At 37.7% G+C, this 22887-nt stretch overlaps 3 protein-coding genes across 10 annotated transcripts in view; 2 read left to right on the top strand and 1 right to left on the bottom strand.

Annotated features, from left to right (window-relative positions):
• The window catches only part of LOC131439597 (transcription initiation factor TFIID subunit 4), a 45149-nt gene extending 30368 nt beyond the window's left edge, over positions 1-14781 (top strand). For 6 of the 7 annotated variants that reach the window (XM_058610817.1, XM_058610820.1, XM_058610815.1 and 3 more), the window contains 5 exons: positions 2322-2645; positions 12089-13114; positions 13182-13355; positions 13419-13544; positions 13614-14781. In XM_058610817.1, coding sequence (XP_058466800.1) covers positions 2322-2645; positions 12089-13114; positions 13182-13355; positions 13419-13544; positions 13614-13769 — 1806 coding nt within the window. In that variant the 3' untranslated portion in view covers positions 13770-14781. The remainder of the gene's footprint in view (positions 1-2321; positions 2646-12088; positions 13115-13181; positions 13356-13418; positions 13545-13613) is intronic. The other variant, XM_058610821.1, reaches the window with a different exon arrangement.
• A 2908-nt stretch (positions 14782-17689) lies between these two features.
• Positions 17690-22887, top strand: part of LOC131434750 (uncharacterized) — a 61786-nt gene continuing 56588 nt past the window's right edge. The window contains exon 1 of the mRNA XM_058601829.1: positions 17690-19544. Coding sequence (XP_058457812.1) covers positions 18733-19544 — 812 coding nt within the window. The 5' untranslated portion in view covers positions 17690-18732. The remainder of the gene's footprint in view (positions 19545-22887) is intronic.
• The window catches only part of LOC131434751 (carbohydrate sulfotransferase 11), a 53390-nt gene continuing 50075 nt past the window's right edge, over positions 19573-22887 (bottom strand). The window contains exons 3-7 of one of the 2 annotated variants that reach the window (XM_058601831.1): positions 21405-21669; positions 21100-21305; positions 20855-21022; positions 20365-20790; positions 19573-20303 (exon numbers count right to left, since the gene is read on the bottom strand). In XM_058601831.1, the coding sequence (XP_058457814.1) occupies positions 20401-20790; positions 20855-21022; positions 21100-21305; positions 21405-21669 (1029 nt within the window). In that variant the 3' untranslated portion in view covers positions 19573-20303; positions 20365-20400. Of the gene's footprint in view, positions 20791-20854; positions 21023-21099; positions 21306-21404; positions 21670-22887 lie in introns of both variants that reach the window. The other variant, XM_058601830.1, reaches the window with a different exon arrangement.

Here is a 22887-nt window from a genome sequence, read left to right as displayed (position 1 = left end):
CTAATGAGAAGGCGATAAATAATTGAAACTGTAATTAGATAAAGTAATTCAGATCATCCTGATGTGGTCAAGCTTCAAATTCTTCTTACCGAGAATAAAAAGCTTTCCGATTCAGAAGATGTTGAAGCAAAAAGATTGTGTTTGCTGAAATCAGTTTACCTTCTTTCGAAATCACAAATTTTAGGCAATTTTAGTTTTACTTTAACATTTTCCGTACATCAGAAAGTATAAATTAACTAAGGACATCGAAAAAGATGTAGAGTAGAAATGAAATCATTTTCATGGGGTTCGTTTTTCGTTATAACCCTGTAATTCTATATTCAATTTAGGAAGTCTGTATAAAATCTGTAATATGTATTACTTCTGTATGAGGATGTTAAAATCTGTATAATACAGATAAATGTGTATAAATGGCATCATTGGCTAAAACAGAAAGGCTAAATTCCACAAAAGAATTGTAATGCCAAGACTGCACTTTGCTTCTTTATACTAAAGCATGACTTTTTGACGCCAAACATATTCTACCACACAAAAAAAGCTGAACAAGTGAGAATAAATCATGCAGGTTCTGAATATTGGAAACAAATTCTAAAGCTGAGTTTAGGAATTAAATTTTGTTTCAGAAGTCAGTTCCAAAATTCTGGTTCTAAGTTCATACATAAAACGTTGTTTCAGAATCCAGATCTAGAATTCATATCTTGAGTATTGTTCCAGAATTTGGAAGTTGAATTCCTGAATCAGAGTTCTGGTCTCTGGATACGAACTCCGAACGTAAATTAAGGAACAGAATTCGGTTGTAAAATGTAGTCAAGAATCCAGTTCCAAAAACTTGCTCTAGAATCCGGATTCAGTTGCAGAGTCTCAGTTGAATCTGTCTTCTGCAACTAAATTTTAAATCTTAAATTAAGTTCAGAGTTTCGATGGATCAGAATCCAGGTTCTGAATTCAATTCTAAAATTCAGTTTTAGAATTCAGTTCTACAAATGAGGCTTTTCACAACACTGAAGGTCTGTTTTTGGTGCTGCTACGGGTTGAAGGCGATTGCTCACCACAACGTCCGAGATGGTATAGGTTATATACTCGTCCAGTTGATCATCAAGACTGATACTATCTCAAAACCGTAGTCCCAGTTTTCCTCGTTGTTTCCAAAAGTTCGAGAAAACTAAATTTTTGAGTTATTTATAGTTATATTCAAGGATGGCTTTTATCGTATCAAAGAACGCTCTCTAGCAACTCTTCACACGATTCAATCAGTGCCATCAAAGAGAGACGCATATCATCGCAGTAACAAAAAAACCGACATGGCTCATTCAACCTAGAATGGACACCAGTGCGAGAGCAAATTTCTCTCGATGACCTGTCTGAGAATCAAAGGTTAGCACGCTGCTGTGGGGATTCTCTCTGAAGCAACAAACGGTCGCTTATTCTCGTTTCGCGATCCAATTCTATATGGACATATTCCGCATATTCTCACTATGTGCATTCGACTTTTGTATAAGTTGTGTCTATAAAAATGTCTGTGAATGCTTCACACAAGGATTTTGAAATATTGTAACCTAGTATGAGAATCATCGAGTCGAATCATAGATTCGATTTTCTGCGATAATTGTCAACTTGCGATTCTCTCTTGATAAATCCCACACAGCACCGATCATTATCAGACTGTAAATTTTTTTAAGGGCCATGAAATACTCAGAGTATGAAGTGAAGCGAAGAACTGTTGAAAAACTCTCTGGAATGCATTGAGAGACACGAGTTCATGTAGCATCTTCTACCAGATTGAAAATGTTGTATACAATATAGAGAAATATCGACCAGCTTCTGTCAAATTATCGGCAATCACCAACACTGGTTATATTACACTGTTGAAAAATAAATCATAAATTGCTTTCAAATCTGCTATTATTTCGATGTATGCTGAAAAACTTGAAACACGGATATGCAATTGCATCACGTCCGAGTAAAACCATATCAGACGATATAATATTTCCTAGTTGATTTCAAAAAAGATCACAGAATAGTCAGTGGCTGGAAAAGTGTTGGAAAATACACCTCATTGTCGAGGTATTCGACGAATTGAGGGTTTTTAAAGCAGTGCGAATCAGTACAGTATCTACCCATGGCGGAAGGTTGTTCTAGTTTTATTTTACAACAGTAGACACTAGCACCGACACAGCTATTCAATGAAGAACCGCCACTGTAACAAACTATATGTTCTTCAAGTTGTTGCTTTACAGAACTAATAATCATAATTGTGGTTTCACAGAAGAAAACGCATTTTCGAATCCTACACCACAACTAATTACGGTTCTCTTTTGTAGGCTCAAATTCGTCCCGTAACACAGCCCATCATCACACAGAACAGCATGGTTGGCCAGACGCAGATTCGCATGCTGACGACGCAATCCGGAGCGACCACGATTCCTCGGATAGGGCAAACGACAATACGGCCTGCGAATACCGTTCGGATACCAGCACCGATGCCACAGCAAGCCCAACAACATACAACCCTTACTACCAGCGGACCACGGCAGATAACGGCCCAACAGATACGACCGAATGCCACTGTTGGTCATACCACGATTGTGCAAACAAGCCAACAGCTGCCTCAAACGATCTCAACGACACCCCCTGCTCTGCTGCCGGTAAGTACTCGTAGTACTTCACAGTACACCCACGCACACACACACACAAGCGCTTCTCCTTCCTTCTGTCGTTGAAGATGCCCCACCTACCTTTCTTCCGTCCCCCTAGTCCTTCCTTTTCACAGCAGTTGTTTAGAGAAATTTAGTTTTTTGTTCCATGTAGTGAAACAAGTCAAAATTGTTCCCTTTCGAAACCAAAATCGTTTACTGCTATCTATCACGGATTTCTTTCCTCTACAACACATTGTTTCAATGGTCGCGAAAACACACATTGCACTTTTTTTCCTTCTAAATAGAATTCGTGTTGTTTCGAAATTCGATCTGATCTTACATAAATTACTCTGGATGTAGTTCCCAAGTGTACAGAAAACAAAAACTATTTTCTCCAGTGGTAGTTTATGTGGTGTGGATTTTTTTTTCAAAATGGATCAGTTAGAACCCTCAGACAGCAATGAAAACAGTAGAAACGAAAAGAAAATAACATAGTTATTGCTTGTGCTTATTATACTTTGTAGAGTAGCATTGTTTTGATTTTTATTTACGAGTACTGAATGCATATCAAATTATCAGTTTTTAGTACAGCGATTCGCAGGTTAAAACGAATCGCTTCAATTGGTAGTAAGTTATTTCCTAGTGTATATCAAGTTTTACTTCTGGGTAGATAATTTTTAGCTTATACATTTTCAGTATTTTAACTGCGGAGTTCGACTATTATTAATTGCTGTTACTTGCTACTGGACAATAACGGAACGCTGTTTTAAACGTTTTTACATTTTCAGTAAACAAATGCATGATACCATGGTTTAGTTCGTTGCTCTTGACTATTTTTTTTATTGTACTTTCGCCCTACTAATATTACTCCGGATCCAATCGAACGATATAGTCTTTTATTAACATACATTTTAGGAAAAGAAAACACGATTTATTTTGAAAATTTCTTTTATTGACTTGACTCTTTTGTTTTTTTTATTGTTTGTTTTTTTTTTTTTAAGGCAGAATCGAACTGCAATACTGTATACAAAGTTTTGTTGATCTTGCAAAGAAAGCAAAGTTTAATCCTCTAATATAATTTGTTGGTTCTGTAGTTGGTGATGGAAAACAAACAGATTGAGGACCCTTAACACTAGATTCCGCTCGCGAAATTATTTTCTTTTGCTGTGTTGATGGTTTTTGCATATCATATTTTATACATATTCCCCTTTGTACCTATATCTGCATGATTTATTTCTAATATTCATTGGATGTGTAAGATTCATATACCCTACTACAATGCCTCCAATTAGATTTGATCGTATTCAGAAGTGTCTCTCTGCAACAAAAAGTATACACTAAATTTCTCTCTGCTGTTCTTATATATTTATATTATACACTGCTAATAGTCACAATTGCCATTTGTTAAACATACCCTACCGAGTTTTAGAACGTTGTGATTTCGAGTCTAGTTGAGCATCACAGAACGAGTAAAGGATCGTTTTGTCGGAATAAGTTAACGACAGTTTATTGTAAAATGCATTACTGAGTTTAAAGTACTAGGTTTGTAGCAAATCGCATTTAATTATCTGGCAAGATTACATGAAGGCTATGTAGGAATCTGATGAAAGAATGTTTGGTTGATAGTTTTTTCCAACTATTTACCGAAGAATTCTCTGCATCACCAAAAGCGCACCACCACAAAAGTAACGTGTGTAATATTATAGCTAGATAGCACGAACTAGGATTTAAGAAGTTTCCCCGAAGAATGAGTTTAGGAGAAATTCTTGTGGAGTCTGTGATCATGGTATTAATACTGATTTTATCGTATTTCATTGAATTAGTAGTATCTCCAAATAAGACCCAATTATGAATGAGTCAACTCACACTCGTGTGAATGGAAGAAGTTTGTTGTTAATACCACGTTTATTACGTAAATATTGTTTCAATAGTGGAAAAATAGGTCTAAATACAAAACATCACCGAATTTATAAATAGACCCTGTTGCACGCTTGCTAGCTTCAGTCTAAGATAATTCATGAACGGAGACACTTCGAGTACGCAGGCCCCCATCTACGTCAAGACAATGGAACTACACCTAGCATTGTACAACTGGTACTTCAGTCAATGGCGAGTACGAGGCTTCGTTCCTCAAGCCTAACGGCCGAAAAACAACAACTAGTTCTTCTGTGAGCATGTCTGTTGTTGGACGTTTGCAGTGTGAGTTTCACTTCAAACAAGAGCGATTGCGTCATCCAGCTGTTGGTCCTTTGCATTGGAGAAAAAAAGAAAACGAAAAGGAGACAACGATGGGGCACATTGTACAAAAACAGCCGTTCTAATAGCTCCAAATGTTATCAGAAGCACTATTAAGATTCCTTATTTGCAAATCGAAGGTGTTTAGTGCAAACCTAGAATAATTTTATTAGCTTTGTGCTATTGCCTCAGTGTAAAATTCGCTTCAAACGAGCGCAAATAAAGCTAGTATTTGACTGCATCGCGTTTGAGAAAAATATTCCGAACAGTATTCAATTTGGCTCTTTCAAAAGCCAGAAGCGAATCATTTTGATAGTTTCTTTCAATTAAATTTGCAAATCCGAAATGAAATAATCGACATCAAAATTCTGTATGTTGTTATTTTGGTTACCGTTCGGACAGACCATTTGTGAAAAAGCTACAAAGAAAAACACGTAAAGAAAAATTTGTTTAGTATTAAATCAATCGGCATTGTTAGAAGTTCGAGCGATTGCATCATCGAGCTGTTGGTAGTTTGCATTATAAAAAATAAGATAACGATATTACACAAAATCAGCCTTTCTAATGGCTCTAAATGTCATCTAAAGAACTATTATGTTTACTTCTTTGCAAATCAAAGGTAAAAATTATCTGTTTAGGTCAAATCTAGAAGAGTTTGATTAGCTTTGTGCGAAATTTGCACCAAACGAGCGTAAATAAAGTTAGCATTTGGTTGGATCGCGTTCGAGAAAAAATTTCCGAACAGTGTTTAATATCGTAGAGAAATTAACAATTCGGCTTTTTTGAATGCCGGTTCCTATCACTCAAATATTGAGATGTATGAAATATGGAAATATATCAGCGATTGTACGATTTGTGTTACAATTATATTTATGTAATGATTTCTTCTAGGTCAAGGCTCAAACTAACAAATGACTTTGACTGGTGCCCTTCTTCCTGGAATACAAACGTAATCATCCGACACAAAATTGTCCTTTCCAGGATTCCAAAGTCACTAACGATCTCCTTCAGGACCCCAGAAGTAACGTGAAGAACTTATTTAGACAACTGTTTTAAACTGCCGCTCTAATTCCTAGAATATAAACGGAATCTTCCAAAACCTGCTCTTCTTCAGGAATACAAAATTTTAAACGGTCAAACCTACCTACTCCAAGAGACTCGTTTCACTTCTGGTATCGAGTATCAAGTCTACCTCAGGCTGTTTTCCAACAAACACCGATGATTGACGTTTGCGTATCATGTTGTTGTTTGCCTCGTAAATTCGAAAATTAGCGGTTAAGTAGTTCGAGGCTGTCGTCGAAATGGTTTGCACATATCTGGTCATAAAATGGGTCTAGTGATAAACTCTAACTATTTTATTCATCTGAACTCGCGCCGCCAAAGCTTCCACTCGATAGACAAAATGTAATCGTAACTTTCATTAGCACAATAGTTTGAAATGGAACTCGGTTGAAGATAATTGAAAGAAGCTGAAATTAGAATCATTGGAATAGTGTGTGTGTTGTAAATGTATTGGAAAAAAGGTATTTAGTAAAATACCACTTCGTGCACTGCGCCTATACAACGGGAAATTGCTTGTTGCGTTCAACACAGCTAGCATAATGCGTATCTTCCTCGCACAGCCGTAAATCTTAATCAAAATTCAATCTAGGCGTCATTCACAAATTACGTCGTACTTTGGAGTGGGGAGGAAGTTTCAAAGGTTTTGACCAATTGTAACAAGAGGAGGAAGGAAGCCCCCTTCCTTCCACTTGATAAAACCGTTACATCACGGAAGTTTTATTTTGACTACTAAAGTAAGTATGTTATGGGGTACTAAAATAAATGTTATTGTATTTTTTTAAATTCAGAGATTTGAGTGGACTAGATATTCCTATCTTATACTCAGCACAAAAGAAGAGAACTCTTAAAAAAGCGGATGGGTAATGTCAGAGACATAACTGGATGTCGTGAATACGAAAACAACTGACACAATCCTTAACACTTCCGAATATCAATTAGTTGATCAGTTGTATACATTATGCAAGCATTTCCCTTTTTCACATTTTTCGCCAAAACAAAGAAGGCTTCACTTGATCTCGATTACTGTGAATTTCATTCAGCGAAAAGTGCACAAATCTAATAGATTTGCACTAAACTGAGGATATTTACCTTCGATTTGCGAACAAGAAATCCTAATAGTTCTTTAGAAAACTCATAGAGTCATTAGAACGGCTGATTTTGTGTGATGCTCCCCACCGTTGTCCTTTTTTCGTTGTTTTTTCACCAATGCAAACGACTAGTAGCTGTGACGTAATCGCTCTTGTTGGAAGCGAAACTAGCTTTGCAAACGACACACAATACATCTGCTCGCACTGGCGATAGAATCCAAACTGTCCAGTTTTTGTTAAGAGGTTTCTTTTTACGTGATTTCGTTTGTAGCTTTTTTACTAATGGTTGGTCCTAACGGCTGTAAAAATAGCAGCATAAAGAATTTTAATTTCTATTATTTCATTTCGGATTTTCATTTCATTGTAAGAAACTATCAGGATGCTGTACGCGAGTTCATTCCTGCCTTTCAGAAGGACCAAATTATGCAACTCACTACGATATTAAGTACAGATATTTTGTTCTCTTCCTCAGAACGCGTTTTTATCAGCTGGTGTTGACATGGGTCAAATGAGACTGGTTTTTCAATTGTGTACTATTGAAAAACTTCAATGTTGTTGCAATACACGTTCGAGTTGAAAATTCTCGATTCAATTGGTAGTTAGATTATATAAATCCTTCTACAGATCACTGAGCTATGAGCTTTAAAAATACGAGAAAGGCAAACGCGCCTTATGAACTATCCTCTTTGATACTCGTTTATACCAAACATTTCAGAAAAGTTTAATTTTGAATTATTTGAGATTATGTCACACAACTGAATATTTTATCATAAAATTGTGATCATATTTCCGATGGCATGTTGTAAAAATTATGTTGATTCGTTAGATACAACAAGAGATATTCACGATCAAAAACTTATCACACTCTCAGAGAGAAATTTTGAAAAGGCGCCCCATGGTGAAGTAAGTCGTATTCACGAAAAAAAAAATGTTTGATTGAAGCTCTGTTGACCCCATTGTTTTCCAATTACCGTCTACAGAAGCTTCGAAAGTAGCAGCTTAGAGAGTTAGAAGTGAAATCAATCGACTGCTAATGAATCGATCTTTCTGATCTGCTGCATTGCCACATTACCAATGCTACCAACATAGTTAATCATCGCATCGAAGGATCACAAATCCATTAAACAATATAAGGGAAGACATTCAGTAATACTAATCGCTTTCAAAGTTGGATTTCTGGAAAATTTCCTTAACCACACATTTTTCTTGCATAAGCACGGTTGCCTAATAAAAGTTGAAAAAAATCAACGAGAAGAAAACCTTTTTCCTCTGTGCATTTTCAAATATCCACGTAACTGGTAAACCTTGCTCACAAAATTGACAACGAGCAAAAACGAAAAAAAAATGAATCAGATGTTTGTGTTGTCATTTACAGACGTTAACGTTCTGTCAGATCAGAGCAGTGCAACGTTGCCAGGTATATCGATTTTTCGGTATTTATACCGATTTTTGACCTCTACTCCGCAATACATATACAGATATGATCTCCTAAAATACAGATAATTCACTGTTCATACAGATAAATATCGATTTTCGGTTTTTGCTTGGATAGGCATAAAAAAGATTGTCGTGGGACCTTTTTTTGTTCACTTAAATTAACCCCGGTGATATTTTCCTAGTATTTATGTAGTAGAGATCCTGATACAGATATGGTACAGATAGATTTTTTCGACGGATACAGATTTTTGTATAAATGATCTGGCAACACTGGAGCAGTTGCACTTAAGATCATACTTTCATACAGTGCAGAGTTCGATTTGGTGTAAACAACACAACATTTGTTCTGCGGTTAATAGTAAGAGTTTTCCAAACTGGATTTTCGAGCATGTTCCAACATTAACCAGACAACCTATCGTTATATAAGGAGTGTATCGATAAGTAGTTAGTAACATTCAAACAGTTATTACTCTGAAATGGCTTAATTTTTTGCAGCGTGTTTTGCGGTGACATGTTTGTTTACATGTCAATAACAGCTGCGCAATCGATTGGTTTCGATTGATTGCGAAAGAAAATTCTGCACACTTGGTACTCAGAAAGTGGTGTCACGTACAACAAAATTGCAAAACGGATGAAAGTGCACCACACCAGTGTCAAAAATATTATCGAGAAGTTCGGTAAGACCCTTTCCATGAAGGACCTGAACGACGCTGACACCACGGTGACGATGGAAGTGTTTGAGCAGAAGGTGTTGGTCTGGCAAGCAATTTGTACCTGTGGTTTGCGGTCGTCGATTTTCTTCACGAAGGGCACAATTAACGCCAAGGTGTACGAGGAAGAATGTTTGAAGAAGAGAATGCTGCCACTGTACAGAAAGCATAAGGCTCCTCCTCTCTTCTGGTCGGATTTGGCTTCAGCCCACTACGCCAACTCCGTTCTACAGTGGTTGTCAAAAAATAATGTACAATTCGTGGAAAAGGACATCAACCCGCCAAACTGCCCGAATCTTCGGCCAATTGAAAGGTATTGGGCAATTGTCCAGCGGCACTTTCGGAAGGAAGGTACAGTGTCCCAAAACATGCAGGAGTTAAAAAAAAACTGGACAGCTGCCACCAAGAAAGTCACAAAAGTAACTGTGCAGGAAGAATGTCAAGTCCAAAGTGCGAGCGTTTCACAGAAACTAGGATTTTCTTCAATATAATCAGTGAAATGCATAAAAATGAAATTTTTCTACAATATATCGAAAACTGATGTCAAAATATGTTTTTTTCGCTTTTTTTTATTCAATAATCAATGTTGCTAACTACTTTTCGATAAACTCCTTGTTTTGACTATATGCGATAAACTTTAGTAGGTATTACTTGTTCAACGCTTCATGCTTTTGTTATTGTAACACAATAAAATTTCCAGTTTTCCATGAAAACAAGCTTCACCAGAGGCCGAGAGTTTCGGAAAAATTACCTAAATTATAGTATCATTTAAGGTTACAACCGGGGGTTGAATTATATAATATAAATTATTAATATTATATAATTATAAATCTGCACTGATCAGTGATACTTTTACAAATTGATACACCCGGGGCAAGATTTGTTTGTGTGCCTCTAGTTAACTGAATGTTTTTTTTTTTACTCGGTGGGTTCCGTCAAAAGCCCCCTAAGACCGCCCAACCACTGCCTGTAAAAACGGCCGTGATACTGATCTAGTTTCGTTGACGACTAAAAAGGGCCATTAGTCACTTTGGTTTTCGATACCCAGTAGCAATGAAGGATATCATAATTTGAGGTTAATTTTCAATATTTTTTCCCATGGTTCAATATGTGAATTTATGTTCAAGAGTCGAAAGGGATATTCAACGAAGTAATATCTATTTATGTATAAAAATGCAGAAGTCCTTCTTTGTAATCGCATCACTTAAGAACGGATTTACATAATTCTTTTTTTTTTTTTTTGTTTAATTAGTTTGCCGGAAAAGTGGGAAAAATACATAAAGTTATTTTGTATGGAAAATGGAATTTTCCGTTGAAGAAGTCGCCTTTGCTTGCTAGATCATCGATAGGTATTTGGCGCGCAACGAGATGCTCAGTATTTCGCCGTTGTAGAAAAGAACACTAGATCGTTGGGAAATCGCTTGGCTCGCAAAGAGTAGTTTTGGGAGGAGACTACATGTCATTTTGAAAAAACGTGCTTTATATGATATGTCAAATGACCTAATGGTGGAACACATATGACTTCCAGTTATACTGTAATCAGGATCAAAAGTTCTGATATCATTTACCAGTAGATGCATTGTGTGCAATGTAATCAGTTAGATGAATAATGTTGGCCATTTAACGAATCATTAAAAGGATTCTGCTGTTGAAATCGTGAGGTCAAATACAGGGACGGGTATAGCGTGATGGGCAAGCCGATGCCTCTCACGCAGTCCATTTGGGTTCGATTCCCAGCCCCGCAAAATAGGGTCAGAAAATTTTCTGACCCGAAGAGGCGAATGACCTTTTTAATCGGAACAATCGTTTAGTCGCTTCGAGTTATTTTCAAGGATGGATTACTTAAAAACAGACTGCATAGGATATTATTCATGGACACAATATTTAATAAAATGCTAATTTGAACATTCGAATGTGCAGGAAAAATGTCTCATTTTATAGCTAATTGTTTATCAAAAATTGATCCTGTGATTGCCATTTTACGAACATTCATCAAACACGACTAAGTAATATCACCAGACTAGCGGTGAACCAGTTTATGGAATTCCTTCCGATAATCCCAAGGCTTGGCCATTAAATTTTTAAACGTCTTCAGTCTACATTTTAAGGCTTGATTACATGCAATGACGCGAGGTCTAGAAATGATTCAGAAATAAATTTAGGGTAAGGTCGGGCAAGACTGCCAATCAAAATGAACAAGAAGGCAAACCAATGATTTTTTACTATATTTAATGTCCAAAATAAACGTGAATCTGATTGATTGTATTTAATAAAGCAGTACAGCAGTGATTATTACTGAACTGCGGAGAAAATTCAATTATTGTTAGGCTGGCGGTTCTGACCTGCACTGAAAATATTGAGCTGCTCAACACGCCTCCGAAAAGTGCATGTGGTGATTGCCGAAATGTTTCTTATCCATAAGGGTTTTTGGTCTATCGAGGATACTTCTGATAGTACTTTTCATAGATGTATCAATTCTCAAAATCAATCGTTGAACACGAAAATTCTTAGTATGGTACACTTGCCCCACCATCCCCTAAGATTTATTTGTTGGGCGCCAAATCAATCTCTAGGATCTTATTTTTGATAACCATCAATCGATTTCTAAAGAGATGAAGTTAAAGAAAAATTTTTTTTAGTAAACCAACGCCGAAGGCGTCGAATCATTGCAGTAAATTGACTGTTTATAATCCGTTTACCGATCTTAACACTGTCTGCGATGCTCAAACTGTAAAAAACAGACTCGAATAGAATCACAACACCCATTTCCGTTCAGAGGCATTGATCAATCGAAAATAACGCATCCTCGATGTTTGTTTTCTCTTTTCTTTTATCTTCACGGTGTCGTCGGCCCCCCGGTCGCTTCCCCTGTCCGGTATCGCGCATCGGTGCATTTGATTGATTGCGACACGGTTTTTAGATTCGTGCCCCGGCCGGTACGGCGATAACGCGTACTCCAGCGACCCTGCAAATCCGTGCAGCCACACCGGTAGTGTCGCGTGCTGCCACTGCTAGTAACAGTATCATTAGCGGCAACACGACGGTAACCACTAAGACGATCCGTAACCAAGCGCCGGCCGTTGTCTCAGTGGCAGCTGCTGCAGCAGCGGCAGCCGCTGCGGCATCCGGTTCGACAGCAACCCAGGTTAAGCAAGTGACAGCAATTAGTAACAGCAATGTGGTCGTCGCAGCAACGTCTGCTGTGGCTACTGCCACAACAGCTTCCGGTGCACCCGGACTAGTTGTAGCCGGAACGCAACCTTTGCCAGCATTAGCGCTTAGCTCCTCCGCAGCCGCTGCCGTTGCCACTCTAAACAATGCTAGTAATTCTAATAATAATAATTCTACAAGTATAATCAGTACAAGCTTCTCGCCGGCAACGACGGTAGTGGTCAATTCAGTGCCCAGTAGTAATGCCAACAGTAGTAACACTAGCTCCGGAACCAATGTTAGTACGACACCCACCATTGCATCCGGTGGCAAGGCCAGTGCAGGTACGAAATCCAGCTCTGGGGGCACTAAAAAGAAAGCTGGTACTAGTTCGGCTGCTAGTGCCACCGATTCCACTGACCCAACCGCAGCCGCGAAAAAGGCAGCTGCCTCAATGCAATCCTCTTTTTATCAGCATCACGTATCTTCCTCCATGTACGGAGACGATGACATCAACGACGTCGCGGCGATGGGTGGTGTCAATTTGGCCGAGGAGACGCAACGGATTCTAGGTTCTACCGAATTCGTGGGGACCCAGATCCGATCCTGTAAGGACGAAGTGTTTCTGCATATGCCCGCACTACAGGCCAAAATTAGAAGTATTATCGCCAGACACGGACTGGAAGAACCGAGCAGTGAAGTCGGGGTTCTGATATCACACGCCTGCCAGGAACGACTGAAAAACGTCGTGGAAAAATTAGCAGTCATTGCGGAACATCGAATCGATATTATTAAGGTAAACTATTATATTATGCAATAGAAATAATAATAAACCAACGTTCAACCCGTTTTTTTTTTTGTAGGTCGATCCTCGCTACGAAGTGACGAAAGATGTTCGCGGGCAAATCAAATTCCTTGAAGAACTGGACAAAGCGGAACAGAAGCGACACGAAGAACAGGAAAGAGAAATGCTGATGAGGGCAGCTAAATCCCGATCGAAAACCGAGGATCCCGAGCAGGCCAAACTGAAGGCAAAGGTAAGACACCCATTATCTAAGAAAAGAAGTGTCAAATTATAGATGCATTACCATGTTCTACAGGCGAAAGAAATGCAACGAGCAGAAATGGAAGAGCTACGGCAGCGAGATGCTAACCTGACTGCCCTGCAAGCCATCGGACCACGGAAAAAGCCCAAACTTGAGGAAGGAGTAGCAACACCCGTTACAGTGAGTAGTACCATTAGTTACTGAAACTGTAATTCTCTAAATTATTCTTTCGTTTTTTTCACAAATCAGCCTGGTGCTTCCGGAATCGGAGCTTCTAGTGGGAAGGCTTCCACACCACTGAGGCCACGTATCAAACGGGTGAATCTGCGCGATATGTTGTTCTATCTGGAGCAGGAGAAGGAAAGTTGCAGAAGCCAAATGCTGTACAAGGCCTACCTCAAGTGATCGATTGTGGGACGAACGGTGATGATAATTAGGATGGCAATTCTACGCTGAAACATCCGACATTCTCGGTCATCGGCAACGGGTCTGCGGGAGATAATGCCGACAGTGATCCTGAAAGGGTCCAAATGGTGTTTGGTTTCTTTCAACGATTGGATTGTTTTAAATCCAAGGAAAAAAGCTCCGGTTTGAAGGCGAATCGAAACGGACAGGTCCATGCGTTTCATTTTAAGTCAGGTCTAGTTCAGCGGGAAGCAGTACGTGCGATGAATGGCAGGAACAGGACATCAGGGCATTTATGTTTGTGTGCGTATGTCTTTAGGGAATTTTGTAAATAGTTTTTTTCGATCAAGATATCAAGTGCAGTGAAGAATAAGCAGCGTTACGACAGTATCGGTTCACGGACGAACTGTTTTGGATGTTTTATTTAATTTACAATACAATAAAATACAAACCTTGTACAGAAATGGACATAGAATGAACCAAACGGATGGTTTAAAGTCGAAGGAATAGGAGATAGTAGGTCTACGAAAAAAAATATTAAAAACTAGTTTTGAGTCCTTTAGAGCTGTGTGCCGTGCGGAGGAGAGACCACTCGACCGCCAGCATTGTTTTTGTTTGTTTATAATTTGTAAGCACATACCAACAAATAAGAAATTAAAAAAAATATTTGTAAACGAAGGTAAATTTTGAAAAGTTCAGATTAAATTGAAATGTTTATAAATCAAAACAAACAAAATTTTCAAGAAAAAAAACGAATACGTTATAGATTAAATTGACGAACAGTCAATGTGTAACAAGCTTTCTTTGTGATTATATCACTAAAAACTGAAAATGATAATTGTTTCTGTAAAAAAAAATGCAAAAGTCCATTATTTATGTTTAAACGTCTTTTCATTCAAATTTAATTTAATGAGACGAAACTTTAAGAAAAATGAAATCAGAAAATGTTAAGGAAAGATAAACAATAGAGATACCTTTTCTTATGAAGAATAAATCGCGAGAAAAACCTGAATTTTCTAGTTTGTTTTGAAAGAAATTTTTCAGTCGTTATTAAATCAAAAAAGTATCAGAAGAGTAAGGAGTGTATCGAAAATAAGCTATCCACAATTTTTTCTTTCAAACTATGCTAAAAAACGATATTTTATTCAAACTAAAAATTGATCCTTTATTGTACGAGGTTAAACTTGAGCATAATGAAAACCGGCTGAAATTTAAGTTATTCTTTCACGAATTTTCGAACTTTTGATCTAACGCTCTTCATCAAGTTCCGGACAAGTATTGCATCGTATTTTTTGGACGCTTGAGCCGAAATTTTTTTGAACTGCATGTTTCCAGATGCCTTACCAGTCTTCTTGAAGACCCTCTTCATGATTGCCCTGTAACGTTCGATGGGTCGAAGCTGAGGGCAATTTGGTGGATTGATATTTTTCTCAACGAAATTTATACCCTTTTCCGCAAACCAATTGAGAGTAGTTTTGGAATAGTGAACTTACGCTACTGTAGGTCTTCAGGTGATTTCGCCTTTTGATACGCTGGATCATTCCGACACTCGTTCCTGATTTTTAGGCCAAAACACGTATGGACATTGATTTCTTCTTTATGATTAGAGATACCACTTTCTGGTCCTGTTTCGGGTTGGAAGAACCGGGTTTTCTGCCTCTTCCTGTTAGCTCATCCAAAGAATAGTGTTTCCCAAACTTATTAATGATATTTTTAACACTGCCATGATAAATTCTAAATCGATTCGCCAATTTTCGCATAGCAATACCCTACTCACTCGGCCATGTGTCCAGAACCTTGATTTTCACTTCCTCTTCAATACGCGACATTTTGAAAACGCAGAATTTCCGCCGCACAAACAAGTAAACAAACGAAAGCTGACAGCCAAACGCACAGCATGCTGCGATCTGAGCATAAACAACAAACACAAATACATACGTACAACACTAATGCTAGCTTATTTTCGATACACTCCTTACTAGAAAATTGTGTTCGTGTTACATAAAATCAGCCAGTTTTTGTAAAAAAAAACAACGATAAGTTTATCTCTCAGACCGATTCTAGTGGTCATTTTTACCTAACTAGTAATTGGCTATTTTCGCCCCATCGCCTCACCGGAATATATTCTACAATCGAAAATAGTGGAACTAGAAAATTTGACTAGTGGTGAAAAATTCAACACTTTCGCACTCACCGCCTACTGAGACTGTCCCGGGTTGACGGTTCAATGCATAAGGCATTGGTCTTACAAACCAGTTGTCGTATGTTCGAGCCCCGACCTGGAAGGATAGCAAAAACCATGCAATGGTTCTGTACACTCTGAATCGGCTGCGAAGTCAATCTGTTGAAACAGAAGGTCAAATTCCGCTACAGGAATGTAATACCAAATGTAATGCACGTACTCTAGGCTTCTTCTTCTAATTCTGGTTGGCGTCACCTCACTTGAGATGACGCCGATTTGATGGCACAGCAACTAAGGCTATATAGCCAGTTAATTTTCGTTCATACTCCAATGGACTTTCTTTTTCCTGGACTACAAGCGAAAATCTCGCTGTGTGGTGGTGTCGAGTCGTCAAAATACGGAGGAAAATCCTTTCTTTCTTGCGAAATACTCGAATTTTCGCCGGACTAACACGATGCAACGTGCTCACCCATTGAGAGTTTCACCGGAAGTGTACTCTAGGCTTGAGTTGTCACCTGTCTATACTCATTTTTGAGTTAAGGAACGAGGCTGTCAAAACTTGAGTGCTTTTTACTCAAAATAAATAAAAAATATGTTTTCCAAATTTAAGTAAGTTTATCTCAAAATTTGAGTTTCTTGTACTAAAAATAAAGAATTTTTTCCGTTAATGTTTATATACATGGATTTCTAGTTAAAGTCTAGTTGAAAACAACTATGATTGTTTATTCCTGTGTTCAAAGACCGGATCTAGAAACGGCCATGAAAAACGACGTATTCGTGTGTTCCTAAATTTGCTTAGAATATTCCAATAATGAAAACGCACTGAACTGCAAAAAACATTTTTTTCACTCAAATGTTTGATAAATTAACGTTTACTTTAATGTATGAATAAATACGAGAGAACTCATCGCTTAAGTAAATTTTACTCAAATCCATAGTCAAATTTTGACATATTGTTCCTGTTTATGAATTTGAGTAATTGCAACTCAAACTACGCTCAGAAAAATAAAATGGTAATAGCTACCATATGGGAGGTTAGTTTAACAATACGAGTATAGTGGTTTTCAGCACACAATAAAATCAGATGATGTTAACAATATGCAAGCTCACTTTTACTATGAATGGTTTTGGCTCTAGAATAGTAATATTGAACTGTATATGGTATGAATAACTACTACAATTGGAATGTTTCGCATAACCGTGAAACCATGTTATTTTTACATTGTACTTATTGTACTAGTGCCATGGTATTTTTGACATTTAATTTCTGGTTCTTTCGAAACACTCTGGTTAATCTGACAATGATGAAGATCATTCGAACATGTAAAAATGTTCAAAAGTTATAGTAATTGAAATTTCGATGCAAAAATAACAAGAATACATTAAAACCTGCTATATTTTTCTAGTACATTTTTCACTGATTTAGCATTATATATAAACATTATCTATAAATATTTTAAAATTTATTCATAGTAAGAGCTTGTTTTTTAATGCTTGTAGGCATTCAAAATTATAAACTCGTTGCTCTCTTTAACATTTTTATGTTTCTGTTATGAAATCTTTCGAGTTTTTTTACCACAAATTTCTTGGGGAATAATACTGTTCCTATAAAGGTGTAGAAAAAAAGTTATATAAAAATTTCTAATAAAAGTATTTACACAGAAGCTTAACGGACAACTCAGCAAATTTTTCGGATATTATTTCTGAAAACCCTTCCATATCCGCTAGAGATATTCATGTGCCGAGTGTTTACGATGTTCCGAATCGAGCTCTCCGTGTTTTGAAACAATTTGTAACATTTTTAAATTTACTCACCTGCAATACCAATACTGAAGTACAACTAAGCACTATTACAAAATTAAACACTAATTCAAGATATCGCAATTTCGTCGTTGGAGTATGAAATCTGCCTCTGTAATGAAGCTTTATGTGACACTAAAAAAAACGGACGCGTTGATTGACAATTTGTATAGTCGCACTAAGAAAATACATAGTCGGTTGAAAAACACATAAATTATGTTGATATGAACAATATGTATAGTGCTTTCAAACTTGACAATCCAACTATGTGTTTATTCATGGTAACATTATTATATTCTGAAGAAGAACTTACTCACATGGTAGTCATTACTATATCAGTTGGACCTAACTTAATGGTGACCGAGAGTTCAATTTCACCTTACTTGTAATTGTCATTGGGACTTTTTCGTTCTTATTTTAATGATTGTCACAATTACCACGCCAGAAAAGTCATAAAGACAAATAGTATAGTCAAGTAGTAGAGTTTTTGTCCTAGTGCTTATTACAATACAGATGGTGAATAATCTGATATCATGGTCGTTACTATTATTTGAGTGCACAGTTGAAATTACCATGAGGAACAGGTTGCGGTTACTGTAACTTTTTTCTGAGTGTATGAGTTATGTCCAAAGAGGGAATGTTTCCACGAAGCTATGATAATATTACAAAACTCAACTTGAAGAGTGATGCGGAGCGATTTCGATTTAATTTTAAAAATTTTATTTTGCGGTATATTTGAATGATCTACAATCTTGTTTAATTAAAAAAAAAATTCAATCGATTTCACTGAAACTATTTTTTTTATTAGTGTACCTCTTGTCAAGCTTGTACTAAAAATTATCATGTCAAAACGTAAATTGGCAACACTTCATCCATGTTTACTTTTTGATGCTCCAGCAGATGCGATATGTTTTCTGTTTACTAATGTTCGCCGGTTGGCCCAAATTGAGTATTACATGAAATTTCTAAGCTGTTTTATAGATGGAATCCACCAATAAATATCACGATGAAATTCCGAAACGTCTGCTTGGGCAGCTAGTTTTAGTGGAGAGAATTGCTATCAATCGAAAACATTCCGTGCTGGCTGTGATAATCAGTACCGAGCTTCGCCTGCTGGAAGTAAACCAACGTGCCATAATTACCTCAATTGATTTAGCGCAGTTTTTAGATACTGCAGAACCAACGGCTCCGGTATCGAGCATTTTTGGAACGTCGCCACTGGTTCCAGAAACAGGTTCAAACGAGGGTAAGGAAATTTCGCTTTCCATTTTCCGCACATACGATGGAACTGAACGGAAGCTGTTCTATTTGATAAGCATCGATCGTAAATTAGTGGTACTAGAGCGGAATGATCAACCGTCGGTAAATTTCGTGCATTTTCGAACTTTCGATTCCTATTCCCGACACGAAATAACTGGATTGAAAGATAATCCGGGGGTTCCGGTTGTGGAGATCTATCTGGAGCATCAAACTGAACCTGTTGTAACTGATTTTCAGTCCTATTGTGTGGAGTCCAATGAAGAAGCGGAGAATAGCTTCGTTTGTTTCCACGAAATTCAGAAAACGTTAAGAGAACAGACTAACGAAAAGCGAGCAGAGCTCGCCACCGCGCGGTCGAGAACCGGAGAACTATTTGATAAACTGAATGATCGCTTGAAGCAAGTCCCGTCGCTACTACGAAGCGAAAATCCGGACGAAAAACGACCGCTTGTTAAATATGGTGATATCTGGATCAAAGTCCACAACGAACAACTGGTAGTCGGCATTCCGATCTTCAACTGTACATACAAACGGTAAGTCATCTATGAACCATCATGCGAGTTGCAGTTATCTTAAGTTGTTTGAAATGTATTTTATTATTGCCATGTTTTGATTTGAAATTCGAATTTGTTTGCTACATTAGGTTTTTTTCTTTCACATTGCAATTGATATTTTAATGAAATCGTCACAGTTGATCGTTAAATTTCATTGTTGGCATCCGCCTGTCGAGAATACCGGCACTGGCACATTGTTTCGGTGCTACGCTGTGAATGAGCAGCAGTAAAATGTTTTTTGACTGTGTGCTGATAGTTGCTACCTTGTGTACTTATCACAAATAAAATACGTCCAGGCTTTAAACGCTTTTTACTATGAACGCACTATTTTGATATCGACGGGGTTAATCACGAGCCACCTTGCAAAAGACAGAACTAGATATAGTAAAGATGGTTAAATTGAATGCTATGACCCTTCAATGACCGGAGCTGTTGCGCTACATTCATCTGTCATAATACCTTGATTTGGGTAAATTATGTACAGACGAGTTCTAGAGCTTTTGGTGTTTTATACTGCTGTGAAAACGAATCTGAAGAATTTTTTTATTTTGAATTATTGTATTCTCAACTTTTGAACTCTTCCTTCGCTAATGCCCAATGCAAACAAGAATAACTATTGCCTAAACCTACACTCTAGTGGACGTCTTAAATTGATGTCTTTTAGCAATACAAAAATACTTTTTCGTCCCGCTTTGCTCTATCTTTCAAACCAGAATTTTATACCGCAACATTCGATGTCTATAAAGAGATAAGTATGCTTAAAACAGCTGCCTATTTGCGCGCTTCTAATTGGTCTCACTATAACAGTAGTAATTTGACGAATTGTAAAATTGTTCTAGTGCGCCACTCGGTCTCTGAAATACTCCTCCATACCGTAACCGAACAACTCGAAGTCGTATTTGTAGTACTCGTACAAACCGCGGAACTGCTCTTCGTTCAATTCTGAGAAAAGTTTTAGCACCACTTCGTTGGTGTGCGCTCCCTTGCCGGCATTCTTCCACTGAGGCTTAATCATTTTTCCTAATTTGGCCACCGAGATCAGGTAGGATTGGTCCTCCTCCAGGGTCTCGAACTTGGCTATCACATCGTAGTGGAAGAAACAGGGTGTACAAAAGTACGTCACCGGGATCCAGTGCATGTCGATCTCGGCGTGCGGATGCCGAACCTCGTCCAGCAGATAATTGACGAACTCGGGGAATGTCGGATACTTTTGAGTGTTCCAGGGCTGCTCGGAGAAGAATTAGTGAGGAAATTTTAAAAACAAAAAACCGTCTCAAAAGGCTTCATACCTGACCCTTGATAACTTTTCGATATTTTTGAATAATACGTATGCCGAGCTTGTGATGATGCGAGTTCGGTAGTGCGTATTGAATTTTATCTTTGTAAGCGCTAACCAGTCTTTCAAACGGGTGCCGCACGATGACGAATGAGATCGAATCGTTGATGGCCTCGCGGAGCTAAAACATTAGAAATTCGGTTACATTGGCGACTGAGGCGGCGCAGTCGAACAAACATCAATCAAACAACGACTTACGGTTTCAACTGAGGGCCTAGGATACTTCAGACGTGCTAGCTGCAGTGGAACATCTTTGGTTCTCTTAAGGAACTGAGGCGCATAACCGGCCAACAAGTTGAAGTTGTACATCCACGAGGTGGATGCGGCCTTGAATACGTTGCACCAGACCAGATGGTACTCGCGATTGATGAGATATTCCCATGCTTTTGGTTTGTAGTTTTGCTCTGTAGAACCAGTATGGAAGCGTGAAAAAAAACAATTTGTTATTTTTACGTTCCTTTGTTTCACAGAAGTTGGGAAAAGAAGAAACTACTGAAGCTTACTCGGTACATTTAATCCGTACTCGGTACACTTCTCTTGCAAACGTGACACTCGATTCGCCATCCGGTGCTTCATGTACTCCAAGTCTATCATATACTGGTTGCCGGTGCCGTTTTTAATAGCCCTAGGTTGCTGCTGGTCGGTGTGCTGTGCCTGGTGATTATTGTACTCTTCATGGTGGCCGTTGTGAATGCGATAGGCGGCTGGTGGCGCCAGATGGTGCACCGCGTGAAACTGTAGCGGATGTCGGGAGCCATTGGTGCTGAACTGTGAAAAGAGGACAGCAAATATCAGTATAGCTTCTATTGTTTTCGAATAAATGCAAATTTCTCGTTTATCCGTCTCTTATCCTATCTACCGGTTTACGTGAATGTCCAATTATCGTTTTTTTTTTAAATTGACTTTTCTATGTTCAACTTAAACACGGATTACGGGCTTTAATTTGTCGTGCGAACGAGAAAAAAATATAGTATGATGCCTTTATTAGGTTCGTCAAACGTCAATGTTTGTAACGGCCAGAGATGTCATTTATACAGATTTATCTGTATTATACAGATTTTTACATGCTCATACAGATTTAATACAGAGTACAGATTTTATACAGATTTCCTCAATTTAATACAGATTTTTACAGATTTCACGAAAAGTAAGAAAGAAAACATTATTTTTTATTTTTTCTTTATTTACGACTAAGTATAGTAGTCAATATTTCTTTTTTCTTTTTGCGATACTCACCTAACCAGATACCATTTTTGTAGAAACAGAAATTGAAAATTATAGAATGATAGTACTCAAGGGAGAGCAAGGATGTGAATCATTAAGGGATGAGGGTCATTAAAGCAAGCAGAAATCTTTTTAGTAACTGAACTTTTACCTTCTACCAGAGGAGTCGGTCTAAGGCATCTGAACAATGCGAATCTCTCGAGTCTCTGGTATGTCGGAAAGTAGTGATAAAGGTCTTTTACCATTTACTATCCGAACCGGTAAAAGACCCTCTGTCACGTCTCACCTTTCCGTTCTATATATTCACATCCTTATTCTGCCTTGAGTACTATCATTCTATAATTTTCGTTTTCTGTTTCTACAAAAATGGTCTCTGGTTAGGTGAATATCGCAAAAGAAAAATTAAACTTTTCTGCCTGAGCGATCTTTTAGTATTTGATTCCAGTGACGAGATAAAAGTCTATCAATCAACGGACAAATCACAATATGAAAATCTGTTGTGAAATCCATTTATATTATAATTTGAAACCAATTTGAACTGATATTCAAGGAAGTAATGGCATCATGAAACTTTACTGTCAAACTGAGAGTGGTATGACCCGACTTGACGTTGCATATTGGGTGTTAAAATTCCATGTCAAATTATGAAGCCAACAATTTCAAACTAGATGAATATATTAAATTACAATTCAAATGTTGTGGATAAAAAATAAAAAAAAAACTATGAAATTTCGTCGTTGAATATTCTTGTGAGCGCGGCAA

This window comes from Malaya genurostris, chromosome 3 (genome assembly GCF_030247185.1).
Source record: "Malaya genurostris strain Urasoe2022 chromosome 3, Malgen_1.1, whole genome shotgun sequence".
In the NCBI taxonomy this organism is placed as follows: domain Eukaryota; kingdom Metazoa; phylum Arthropoda; class Insecta; order Diptera; family Culicidae; genus Malaya; species Malaya genurostris.
The sequence above is the reverse complement of the archived record's forward strand: the minus strand, read 5'-3'. Positions and strand labels throughout refer to the sequence as shown.